This window comes from Dermacentor variabilis, chromosome 6 (assembly GCF_050947875.1).
Source record: "Dermacentor variabilis isolate Ectoservices chromosome 6, ASM5094787v1, whole genome shotgun sequence".
NCBI classification, from domain to species: domain Eukaryota; kingdom Metazoa; phylum Arthropoda; class Arachnida; order Ixodida; family Ixodidae; genus Dermacentor; species Dermacentor variabilis.
The window spans coordinates 34801728-34814843 of record NC_134573.1 but is presented as its reverse complement, the minus strand read 5'-3'; the positions used below and the strand labels follow the sequence as shown (position 1 = coordinate 34814843).

At 55.7% G+C, this 13116-nt stretch overlaps 2 protein-coding genes across 7 annotated transcripts in view; both read left to right on the top strand.

Moving 5' to 3' along the window:
- The window catches only part of LOC142584723 (ABC transporter G family member 23-like), a 269091-nt gene that overhangs the window by 219101 nt on the left and 36874 nt on the right, over positions 1-13116 (top strand). For 3 of the 6 annotated variants that reach the window (XM_075694944.1, XM_075694945.1, XM_075694943.1), the window contains one exon: positions 7305-7481. The exons of the other annotated variants lie outside the window; for them this stretch is intronic. In XM_075694944.1, coding sequence (XP_075551059.1) covers positions 7305-7481 — 177 coding nt within the window. The remainder of the gene's footprint in view (positions 1-7304; positions 7482-13116) is intronic. 6 annotated transcript variants of the gene reach the window in all.
- On the top strand, positions 9260-11131 carry LOC142584493 (uncharacterized). The gene has a single exon (XM_075694617.1). It carries the CDS (start codon positions 9333-9335, stop codon positions 11115-11117), a length of 1785 nt encoding a protein of 594 aa, XP_075550732.1. The 5' UTR covers positions 9260-9332; the 3' UTR covers positions 11118-11131.

Below are 13116 nucleotides of genomic sequence, written 5' to 3'. Positions count from 1 at the left end.
GGGTCGTCGGACATCTGCTCGCCAAGCCTGGTACTCGGGCGGGACGTCTATGTGTCGCCTAGGGACTGGGGCAGGACCCAGAGAGGTGGTCTCCGGCCGTCCTCTCCTGGAACGCTGCGCCCTGGCCACCACGTCCTTCCCTGCGCGCGCCCCTTCTCCAAGATGGCGGCTCCGCGCGCTCGCTTCGCTCCTTCTTCGTCTTTTTTCTACGCTTGTCACTCCTGATAATGGCCCTCCTATTTTCCGAGTTATCGCTCCACGAAAACTTCACTCACTCTTCGTCACCTCTTGGGTTTACACGGACACTGCACTTGACTTAACCACACCACATATAGCTTTCCTTCGCCGCTTCTTCGTTCACTCATCACCGCACTTCACTACACTGCACTACACCACATATAACTTCACTTCGCTGTTTCTTCCTTCACACCTCACTGCACTCCACCGCACTTCCCTACACCCACGTGCACATCACGTAAGTTTTTGCCGAGTCTTAACACTACGTCATTGTTAACGACAGCACCATTCACAAGGCATTGCCTTCCGCGAGTGTTTGAGGATGACTGCCCAACAGCTCTAAACACTATATGCATGCGCAGCAAGCTGTTCCCAAGTATGATTGTATACTTCTTCAGTGTTATTAACTAAAACGAACATACTCAGCAAAGTAAGTGATGTCCTTCGTGGCACGTTCACTCACGTGGTCCGCGAACTCCTGCCTCCCGGTTCTTGGCTGACCTGGATACAGCCAGACAGGAAGCTGTGCACTGGTCCTGACTCTCGACGCCGGCGCCTCATCGAGACATGACCTCGGGCAGAATGATTTGGATGACACCAGGGGTTGGCGCGGGACCCAGACCGGCATGCCCTGTGCTTGTCAAAGTTGTCAGACACAGCGATGATGCGTCCATTGCTCTTCAATTCTTGAGCCCGTCTTTTCTCACATACGCTCGGCTTAGACATCATGCTTGTTATCTTTGCCTTCTGAGGGGTAATTTCTGTTGGTGGAATGTCTGCTTGGTATGGGCTTTCAGCAACCAACTCTGTGATGACCATTCCTGCGTCCTTTTGAAATGGTTGCTCAATAATAGGCGTAGTCCCTAGAGGTACCTTTGATATCAGTCTTTTTGGTGTGGTTCTCTGACATATCTCGCAAGATCTCACAAACCGTTTAGTGTCACTTTGCATGCACGGCCAAAAGAATTGCTCTGATACTCGGCTGGTCGTCTTCCTTACACCTTGATGGCCAGCCATAATAGTGTCGTGTGCCAGCTCGAGGACTGCTCTTGGTAAACTCACTGGAACTACTAACTGTCGTGTTTCTTTTCCATCGTGGGTTCTGGCTATTCGGTACAGTAATTCTCCAACCTTCTCAAACGACCCGGCTCTTCTTATTCTGATTCCATTTCCCTAGCATTTCAAAATAATGTCGCAGCGTACTGTCCGCTTCTTGCCTATTCTTCATTTCCGTCGCACTTATATTGATGCTGGTGCCTGAAGTATTCTTTATACCGGCATCTTTCCTATCCTGGTTCCTTGTGCTTTTCTCTACTAACAATATGCTAGCTTCTCCGGTATACGGATCCGAACTTCTTTCGTTATCTCTGCCCCCGGCTTCGGTGGATTCATGCTCCGTCCTACTTGTAATCTGGATATTGGGAAAACTCCAGAGGGGATCTGGATCATCCACTCTTCTGACTCCTGGCACATTCCCACGAATGACGTCGTAAAGCGGTTCTTTGACGCACCGGGCTTCAATCCAACCGCAGTAATAGGGCGTCAACAGCAATACACGAGCCACAGGCATACGCCGTACTGTACCATCCGCCAATCGAACAGGCGTTTCTGTACGGGGGATATCTTTTTCCGGCACCATGGATTGCCTTACCAGAACAATGTTGGACCCAGTGTCTCTGAGTACAGACACTTTTAGTGCCTGCAGCACTCCCACTACTACTGGCATCGAGGTTTCCGGGTCTTCTGACCTCGGAGCCGTCGTGACAGAGCATACTTTGTCGCTGGACTCCTTCTGTTCCATTTGCGCCCTGTCACCATCAATGTGACTTTTGCTCGCAACAACGCAGGCAGTCTTATTTTCTGACTTAGCTCGGCAGGTTTGTATTGTTTGTCCATGCCGTCCGCACCCCTCGCACTTCAACGTCGAACTGCGAGTGCGACCACAGGGACAATTCGCAGCCCGATGCCCTATCCTGTCACACATAAAACATTTGATTGTGCTTTCAGTCTGTTCTCTCTCGTCTGGTGAATTCTTATCTTGCTTCCCCTTTCCCAAGTTCTTTTGGCCTTGAGCTTCTAAATACCAGTCGGCGTGTTCGGATAGTTCAGCCACCGTCCTCAAGTTGCGCGCTTTCAGGAATATTGCCACGCCAAGATGACATGATGCTAGGAGGAACTGTTCTGCAATCATGTTGTCCCTCAAGTCTTCAAATGTCTTCTCTATGTTAGCCATCTCCAACCAACGATCAAAGTAGTTGGAGATTCGAGCAGCGAATTGCTGGCCCGTCTCGTTTTCGTGTGGCTTGGAGTTTCGGAATTTATCCCTGAAACCTTCGGCCGTTAGTCTGAAGCGTTGTAGGAGAGCGTTATTCACCTTGTCGTAATCTAGTGCGTCAGTAGCTGACATCCGGCTGTACACGGCCAACGCTTCCCCCACAAGACACATACTCAATTCCGTCGCCCAGTCACTCTTCTGCCAGCCTTGTACAGTTGCTATTCGCTCGAAACGCTGTATATAGGCATCTAGGTCATTTCGCCTTTCGTCAAAAGGGGCGATTAGCTTTTGGGGACACACTGTCGCTATTCTCTGAGGTAGCACGTCTGAGCTCCTATTTCCTACCTCTTCTCCAGTGTTACTCATGCGCAGCTGCAATTTCTTTTCCGTAATCACTTTTTCTATCATCAAGTTCCTATATGCACGCTCGTCCGTAGCTTTCGCTCTCTCCTCCGCTTCCTTCGCAGCCTCTCGCGCCTCTGCGCGTTCTTCTCTTAATCGCTTCTGTTCCTCGTGATACAGTGCTATTATGGCTTCGGCCGACATGCCCGCGGCACTCCCAGCCATCATCAAACGTTCAATGTCCATTCCGCTGCTCAAGACACCCCGAGGCACGTGACGAAGTTAAAGGGATCCTGGCAAGCTCGCCAATGTTGTCACGCATAGGTTAACGCCTGGTACGCTTGCTTGAGCAGGCAGAAGGAACACATGAACGCAAGGTGAGCACACACAGCCTTCATTCATTATGGACATTTAAGAACAGGAAAACACGGTAACATCCCACTTATTGCACACGGAATGCGTCCTCCCTTACTAAGCTTTCCGCTCGCACTACCGCGTTTACTAACGTCTGTGCGGCGATCGTCTATACGCTATAGTAGGGGCGCTTACAGTGCCGGTTCTGTTGGGGGCGGGTATCTGCGTCCCCCGGTCTGTGGTGCGTCGTTGTAATCCGGTCGTCTTCATTCCTCGCTGGCGTCCGGCGTCACCGATGCCCCGGCCGACGTGACGAAGGCACGGTCGCTGAGGAGCTGCCGCGCTCCGGCAGAGCGGGGCTCGTGCCGGCTGGCGCTCCCGGTGCGCGCCGGCCCAGCTTAGTTCTCTAGACGGGACGGTGACTGGCTGTAGCCAGCCTGCGCGCGTCTACGTTCAGCGGCGTAAACGCTGACGTGTCCTGGCAGGTAGGTCCGGGCCAGCGGTAGTTCTGGGGACGTCGGACATCTGCTCGCCGAGCCTGGTACTCGGGCGGGATGTCGATGTGTCGCCTAGGGACTGGGGCAGGACCCAGAGAGGCGATCTCCGGCCGTCTTCTCCTGGAACGCTGCGCCCTGGCCACCACGTCCTTCCCTGCGCGCACCCCTTCTCTAAGATGGCGGCTCCGCGCGCTCGCTTCGCTCCTTCTTCGTCTCCTTTCTGCGCTTGTCACTCCTGACAACCAGAAATGAGCCGAACGTATCGCTTCTAGCACATTCCGCAAGCGATGAAGATGTTTCTCAAATGTTTCGGAAAAGACTATTACGTCATCAAGGTACGCGAGACAATTCTGCCACTTCAGTCCAGTGAGTACCGTATCCATCATTCGCTGGAATGTAGCTGGGGCTGAACACAAGCCAAACGGGAGCACTCGAATTTCGTAGAGGCCGTCGGGAGTCGCAAAGGCAGTTTTCTCGTGGTCTCGTTCGTCTACCTCAATCTGCCAGTATCCGCTTTACAAATCGAGTGGCGAAAAATACTGGGCGCGCCGCAGTCTAACGAGTCGTCGATACGTGGCAGTGGGTACACGTCCTTTTTAGTTACGTTGTTGAGCTCCCGGTAGTTGACGCAGAAGCGTAGCGTTCCGTCTTTCTTTGTGATAAGAACGACCGGAGACGACCATGAGCTCTTTGGAAGGTTCGATAACGCCGTCTTCAAGCATCTTTTTTACTTGCAGGCGAATAGCTTCTCCTTGTTCCGCCGACACGCGGTAGGGCTGCTGGCGTATCGGACGTGCGTCGTCGCATGTGATGATCCTGTGCTTTGTCATTGAAGTCTGGCGTACCTTAGATGAATTTGCGAAGCATGCACAGAATTCAAGCAAGAGCTTGGGCAGTGCTGTCTGGTTGTCTTTCGATAGCTCTGAATTAATGTCGATGTTGCCCAGTGACGTGTCACGCATCCCCACGGCTTCAGAAGCAAAACATTCAGCCACGTTCTCTATTTCGTCGGCAAACGCAATCGAAGTACCGCGGGAAAGGTGGCGATGGCTCGTTGCTGAAGTTGGTGACGAGCAAGTGAGCATGGCCACGACTAAGCTGTAGCACACTCCTAACCGCACAAACACTTTGCGTCAGTAGATGCGATAAGTTACTCTGCGACCACTCCGCCTTCGCGCGTTCCACCGGACATAACTTCGACTAGGACACTGGCTCGTGGCGGAAGCGTAACGCTTTCGACGGAAACACGAAGGGCGTCGTCACGTCGGTTGTCGTCGTATCCGTCGATTGCTCGGTCGGCTGAGAAGGTGACTACTCATACCCGTAGGTCAATAACAGCGCCGTATTCTTGCAGAAAGTCAACCCCGAGAATGACGTCACGGGAGCATTCGCGCAAGACAAGGCAGCTCGCCACAAACGCCGATCCTCGAATCCGAACACTAGCCGTGCAGGCTCCCAGCGGAGTAGCGACGTGAGCACCAGCCGTCCGAATCTGCGAGCCATGCCAAGGGGTAATACTTTCGTAGGAAGCGTCGCCATCTTCCCGCTCAAGATAGGAAAGTCCGCACCGGTATCCCATAAAGCGCTAACCGCGTAACCATCGATCACCACCGGTATGTCGAGCAAAAGCCGGTCATTCTGTTCAGATGCAGTTGACATCGAATCGGTGCCCGTCCTTGTTCGCGTCGATCGGAGGTCTTCAGCGCGTCCACTCCCAGCAGCCTCGCCCCCAAAGGTTGCTGTATATATAGTTAGTTTTCCTGGCGGGGACTTGGCGATCTTGCGCTCGAATATCGCTGGGGTGGTGGTAAAAATTGCTCGGTAGGCGTGGCGTGCGCTGTTGAACCAGATAATCTTCAATATCCCGTGGTCGCTGGCCAGGTCTTGGTGGCGGCGAGTAGGCGGAAAAGCCCCGCAACCCTAGACGTCGGTTGTGCGCTGACGGTACAAATGATCTGCCTCACCGCAGTGGAAGCACAGAGGACGGCGGTCCGGTGTGCGCCAAACTTCCGACTTCCGAGGGGTCATGCGTCGATCGTCGGCGCAATGCACTGGCTGCTCCGGCTGAAGCATAGCAGGAGGGCCGGCAGGGGGAAACGCTGGAGGAGTGCGTCGTTCTGCGATGTAGTGTACCGGCTGGTCTGGTGAAAGTGCAACCGGGTGAGCGGCGTGAACAAAAAACGGGGGTGATGAAGCAGGGAGTCTGAGGGCTTCCGCATAGGGCGCACGCCGGCGTTCAGTCGGTGCATGCGCGGTGTTAACGAGAGGAAAGGTGGACCGGAGCGCTTGGTGCACTTCATCTTTTACAACACTCGCAACGGAGCCTGTGACACGCCGTAAACGTTCTCCATTTCTTCGCGCACAACGGTGCGGATGAGTTGTCGGAGGTTGTAGTCGTTGCCTCCGCTGACCGCGATAATATCGGAATCAGCAGTCGCATTCACTTGCCGCTCGTCGTAGTTCGATCGCTGTTGAAGCATCTTCTCCATACTGAGAGCCTCAGATAAAAATTCGGTGACAGTCTTCGGAGGGCTCCGCACAAGACCAGCGAAGAGCTGCTCCTTCACTCCTCGCATCAGGTGACGCAACTTCTTGTCAGCGGCCATTCCTGGGTCTGCTCGTCTGAAGAGGCCCGTCATGTCTTCGACGAACGTGGTGACACTTTCGTTGGGAAGCTGGACGCGGGCCTGAATTGCATGTTCTGCTCGTTCGCGGCGGTCAGCACTGACGTAGGTGTCTAGGAGCTGACAGCGGAACTCAGGCCACGACGTCAGTTGCTCCTCACGGTTTGGAAACCACGTACGCGTCATCCTCCAGGTAAAAATACATGTTTCTAAGTTTAGTCGCGTCGTCCAATTCGTTGTACTCGGCCACGCGCTCAAAGTCAGCCATCTAGTCTTCGAACACTTCGCCATGGAACGACCTTGGAACCCGTGAGTTCTGAAGTGTGTACCTGGTCGTCATTTCGCTGTGTTGTTTTCCGGAGGCAATCCCCTGGTCATACGGCTGGCCCAATAGACGGGAGTCTCGATTGGTTCCGCTTCCAGGAGGGATCTGCAGCATGAGTTAGAAAACCCAGCACATCCAGCGCTTTGTCACGTGTCTTCAAAGAGGACTCGCGACGTTTAATACAGGCAGCTGGCTCCCGAAAACCACGGTGGTGGGACCTGGCTATCGAGCGGGCGGGGGTAGCCCGCGCGCTTCATGCTCCTTGTTCTTCTTGCCTCTTGCACTGTGCCTACAACTGCAGGTGGTAATATATATATATATATATATATATATATATATATATATATATATATATATATATATATATATAATGTTACGTTTGTGTGTGTGTGTTATGACTTGTATTCTGCGTATTTGTGTTATGTTTTGTATTTCTATGCATGTATCCTCGTGCGGGGCTTGCAGACATACGACTGTATTATTAGTGACAAGTAGCAACGCAAGCGTGGCGCCGTTCGTCTTATTCTCTTGGTGAGACGTCAAAAAGATTTCCCCGTCAAATGTCGGTGCCCGTGAAACCAACCAGCTTGTCCGCCCCGTGCGCACCGCGAACAGCGCTTGACCCCTGCACTGCTCTGCATGGCGTGCAGGCGTGACGTCGGTGGAGGTGATCGTCGGCCACGCGGTGGTGCAAATGTCCATGGCGTACATGCAGACGGTGCTCATGCTCGTGGTGTTCGTCAGCGTCTTCGACACTCCCGTGCGCGGAAGCCTCGGCGCCGCCTTCTTCATACCCGTGCTCATGGCGCTCTGCGGCATGAACTTCGGTATGCACGCGGCCCGTGGGATGTATTGTACAGCAGCGGAGTCTTTTACAAAGTGACGTCGTTGGCAACGTCTTTAGCCATGGATAAATACGCTCAATAATGGCACCCCTTTTGGGCTGTGCAGATGTTTGCAGGAACTGGAAAGCCAAGTACACAACCTTGGCTCATTGGTTATCGTGCTAAAATTTTCCGTAGAGGTAGAATTTTTGCAGTGAGTTTCGCTCGATACCATGTTGGTGCGCATTACCAGATTCGTTGGCTATCAATACGAAGTAGGTGTCGTCTGCGGCGGCTCTACTCATGTTCATTCCACTGCATCCGAACGGTGGCGGCTAAGGTCTACACAGTATTCTCGCCGTAGCCACGACGAGCGACTGCAGGGGAATCGAACATTTCATGCGGTCTTCAGCGTAGACGACATGCATTTTGCATTTATTATAGGCAGAACAGGTAAGCAATAATGTCCCGCCGAACGTGGTTTTAAAGTGAATTCGCTTCAATTTGCACGAACGAACTAACGGTTTAGTAGGAAGCGTCATGTATGGCTGCCGCTCCTATTTCTGCAACAATCAGTGTTTTTGCCGCCTACCGCAAGCAACTTGCGGCAAGCTTAAGCTTCGCCTTCAACAATAGAACGCGATAGCATTCGAGGGTCCCTGACTGCTTCTCACGCCTCCTGGCAACTGCAGTTTATGTAACCGCAATGTTTACCGGGAAACGCCTGCGGCCAGCGTAAGGTACGAAGGCGAGCTGCCTGCTTCTTCTTTTTTTCTTTCCCCCGCACGGACTGCGCCACCGCTGCTGCGGATTGGATTGATGGATGGATGGATGGATGGATGGATGGATGGATGGATGGATGGCTGGATGGATGGATGGATGGACGGACGGACGGACGGACGGACGGATGAATGGATGGATGGATGGATGGGTGGATGGATGCATGGATGGTGTGGGGATTTGGGGAATTCGACGCGCCATTGCGCGGGCGCATTTCACCCATGTCTGCAATCCAAGCCACCTGGCCCTTGCTCCGAACCAGTTTTAGCGGTGGCGTTCCACTCGCCATTGTTCGCAGTGAGGGCGGAGCTAGTGACGTCACGCAGTGGCCCCTGGTGGCTACTGCCGTGACGGAACCGGCTCTCTTCTCCTTGGGACGGCACCTGGTACGTACATGCTTCCTCTCGTCCGCCGACACCTTTTGTGACTGGGACTGAGCTCACGCACGGCGCCTTTGCCCGTGCGGGGAGCGCGTACCTCGTGTTGTTTCCTATCCCGACGCTAAGCCGAAAAACGGGTGCCTAGTGCTCGCGCGAGGTCGTACCACGCCGAGCCGCACTCATCGGAGGCCCAAGCCGAAGGAGATTGCCCGAGCTCTCGCGAGTTGGCCCATTGGTTATCGCGAGAGCAAGTAGCATAGCCGCCGGGACTTTTCCTAGCGGCGCGTCCCAGCTTGAGCCTGTGCTCTCGCAGCGACGTGCTACAGGCGCCCCTAGCTGTATTTTTCGCCCTTGGTGCGGGACCCCTTTGGTTCCCCGCCGTCCCGGGACCGGGCGTTTGTGCAGTGTTGGGTGCCGTTGGAGACAATAAACGGTTTCCTTCATCTTAGGGCAATACTGTGTTTTTGCGTGCGTCGCTCGGTAGCCCCTTGTGGCCTGAGCTCGCGCGCAGCGGCGCTAGAGGCTGACGGCTGACGCGGCCCTGTGGCTCGCTAAGCTCGAACCCGCGGTGGTCGGTACTCCTGTGAGACCGCAAAACCCCACACTGGCGCCCAACGCGGATTCAAAGGCTCATTAAGCCTTTGTCTGTGCTTAGCCGAGTTAGTACGCCTTTGCATATTATACTTGCCGCGTTATGTCTGCTAGGCCGAGTGACCTTTGTCATTTGTTAGGTGACTTTTGCCCTTTGTTACCGCGAGCAGACGCCGCGTTGCTCGATAACGTGGCCAGTGCTCCCCTTGAGCAGCGAACTTATGCATCCTCACCTGTCGCAGCCCCCTGTGGGGACGACAACACGAGGCGCTACGTACCAGCTCCCATTGGAGCAGTAGCGTTGTTTGGGAACGGGGCCAGAGCCCTCCCCGAACAGTGCACACCAGCACATTCGTCTGCCACGATTCCCTTCGGAATGCAAGGCAGTGCGATGTCGCAGCGCTCTCGATCGGCTCCCTGTGGAGTTTACGGAGCGCAGCACGGAAACGGGGCCTTAGCCCTCTCCGACGTTTGCCCGATGGCTGCTACTCAAATGAGCAGCCAAAACCAGTGGCCTGCCACGGCCCCCTGTGGGGATTACAATGCTGCAGCCACGAATTTCGCTCACCCGTCTCCCTTTGGAGTACATTCGGCTGTGCCCAGTGGCGCAACTTTCGAGCGCGGACCTGTTTTGTCGACGCTGGCTGCAAGCGGCCTAAGCAATTCACGTATAGCTGCCTCAAGTGGCGGCTGTGAACGACAGCAGGCGCACCCCGCTAGGAGCCCGTTTTGCTCTGGGGCTGGCGGCGCCGCGGCCGGTATCCCTGTGGAAACCGCGCCGCTGATCGAGCTGGAGGACTGTTCACCCTTGCTCGACCACGCCGCTAACGCGCCAACGGTTCCCTTTGGAGCAGGCGCACAGACGCTGTTGCAAAACGCCGCCGAAATGATTCAGTCACTCTCGGGGGCAGTTAAGGCGCTTTCGGCTGTACCGAAATGCGCGCACCCCGCTGTACGGTTGGCAGTCCCGACTTACAGCGGATACGGTGACCTGCTCAGTGCCAGGGATTATTGTGACTCCCTGGTACGCTACCAGATGGCAAATCGTTTGGAGGATCAGGAGGTGCTGGAACGCGTCGTTCCGGTAGCGCTTACTGACACGGCGGCTAGGTGGTACCGGCTTTCCGGATACCGTGCAACAACCCTCGAGGAGTTCCGCGTGGCATTCCTGCGCGAATTCCTACCCGCTGACTACCAGAGTAGGATGCGGCGAGAGCTTGAGCTACGTACACAAGCTCCTGACGAGTCGCTTCAGGAGTACGTACGCGCGATGCAAGACCTTTTCTTAATCGCCGAGCCCAAAGCTTCGAACGAGGAACGCGTCGAGCGGGTGATCAGGCAGGCACATCCGACCTTTTCGGCGTACCTGCGCGGCGGCCGCTTCCGAGATTTAGAAGAATTGGCCGCCGAGGCAAAGCGCATTCAAGGCGACATTCTCGCCGCGCGAGCCTATCGCCCACCGCCGCCCGCCAGCGAGGCCCTTGAGCCACGCTGCGCGTGGGGAGGGCCTGTGCCCCTCCCCCAACGGCAACAACCCGGCCAAGCTGCCTTTGCGGCTACAAGCGGGTGTGATTGGGAGCTGAGCGCGCGCGCTCTAGATCCCTACACGTACGGGAGGCGGGCAGCCTGTGCTGCACCGCTGCCCGAAATGCATGCGCAGGGACGCACTTCGACCCAACGCATCGCAGAGGCGGACGCTCGTGATAACAGGCCCTTTGGTCAAGCAGCGAGTCGACCCCGGCAGGGAGCTGAGGCCGCTCCGCCTCGGGAAAGGTACCGCGGCGGAGTGCGCTGTTTTCGCTGCCAACAGCGAGGGCATATAGCAAGGGACTGCACCGCGCCCAGGCCTCCTGCGAGGTCGGGAAACGGGAGCGCGGGTCGCTCGTGAAGGCACGGGTGACCGAAACCTTGCTTGTCCCCTCGGCGTACCGAGCAGGTTGTGTTGCTGGGGCGCACGCGCCCTTTATTCCGGTGACCATTGTCGGCCGCGAATTTCCTGCGCTGCTGGACACGGGCGCAAGCGCTTCGTTGTTCGGCGAAAAGGTGTTATCCCACTTGCAGAAGCACTCAGTGCACTTGCGGGATTGCCGAACGACATTCAATCTTGCGAAAGGCGTGGCCCATTCGGCGGGCGCCGCAAGGCTGACTGTCAGGTGGGGAGAGCGAATGAGACGCACGCGTTTCGTTCATCTCCCCGGGCTCAGTGTTCCTGTGATCCTCGGAAGGGACTTTCTCCTTAAAACAGGAATCGTTGTGGACATTGCGAATGGCGGCTATCGCGACGGACCGTTCACGTTGCTAAAGCCGTTCATCAGCCCGCCGGCGTCCGATCTTGCCTGTGCAGATGGGGCGTCGGAAACGTGCCGCGCGCCGAGCTCGGGGGCAAGCCCTCGAGCTGTGCGCTCGCCTGCTGAGACTCCCCTTTGGGAACGAGAGGCACGGCACGAACCGCGTCGCGCGCAGAATGCGGGGGCAGGCCCCTGCGCTATGCGCTTGTCGACTCAAAGTCCCCATAGGGATCGAGCGACACGGCACGAAGAGGCACCACATCCTCTGGCCGCCTGTGCGGTTCATTTGGATGATACACAGAAGGCTCGCTTGTCGGCACTGTTATGCCAGCACGAAGAGCTCTTCACCGATCAACCTGGCTGTACCGATTTGGCGAGCCACGCGATCGAAACTGGAGACGCGCTTCCTTTGAAGTGTAACCCCCGGCCCGTCAGCCTAGCCAAAAGGCAGGTGATCGATGGTTTGCTGGACGAGATGCTATCGGCCGACATTATCCGCCGCTCGTACAGCGCCTGGGCGTCTCCAATTGTGTTGGTGCCTAAGAAAGATGGCAGTCATCGCCTGTGCGTAGACTACCGCCGTCTGAACGGAGTGACTCGCAAGGATGCCTATCCGCTCCCCACGATTAACTCCATCGTAGGAACCTTGGGCAGTGCGAGGTACTTTACTACGCTGGATGCCTCCAAAGGTTACCTACAGGTCCGGATGGATCAACGTGACCGGTGCAAGACCGCGTTCACGTCCCACAGAGGGTTATTTGAGTTTACTCGTATGCCCTTTGGTCTATGCAACGGTCCTGCGACCTTTCAGAGACTCATGGACCGCGTCCTCGGGGAAGCAAAGTGGTCATACTGCATGTGCTACCTCGACGACATCGTGATTTATTCACGAACCTTCGATGAACACTTGGCCCATGTTGCCGATGTGCTCGAGAGGGTGCGGGCCGCCGGGATGACTTTGAATCCTGCGAAAGCCCAACTAGCGCAAACCCGAGTTCAGTTACTGGGGTTTACGCTGGGCGGAGGCTCCATTGAGCCGGACCGGGAGAAACTTCGGGCAATCCTCGATTTCCCCGCGCCCAAGGACGTACGTGGCCTTCGCCGCTTTTTGGGAATGGCCAACTTTTACCGGTCATTCATTCCGTCCTGTGCCCGAGTGCAGGCACCCTTGAGCAAGCTCTTGGGTAAGTCGGCCGCGTGGCAGTGGGGACCTGAGCAGCAGCAGGCCTTTCGCCAACTGTCTAGCGCCATTGCGGAGACAGCGCAGCTCAGACTCCCCGACCTGACCAGACCGTTCGTTGTCCAGACCGACGCGAGCGATCTGGGTTTAGGAGCAGTCCTCCTACAGGAATACGATGGTGTGTTGCAGCCGTTGGCCTTTGCCAGCCGCTCCTTGATTCTGGCAGAGAGGAATTATTCCGTGACCGAGAAGGAGTGCCTCGCTATCGTGTTTGCACTACGTAAGTTCGATGTGTACCTTGATGGGACGAAATTCGTAGTGCAAACGGATCACAGTGCGCTCAGTTGGCTGATGCGGCTCCGTGAGCCTGCGGGCCGGCTGGCGCGCTGGGCTCTCCTGATACAGCATTATGACTTTTC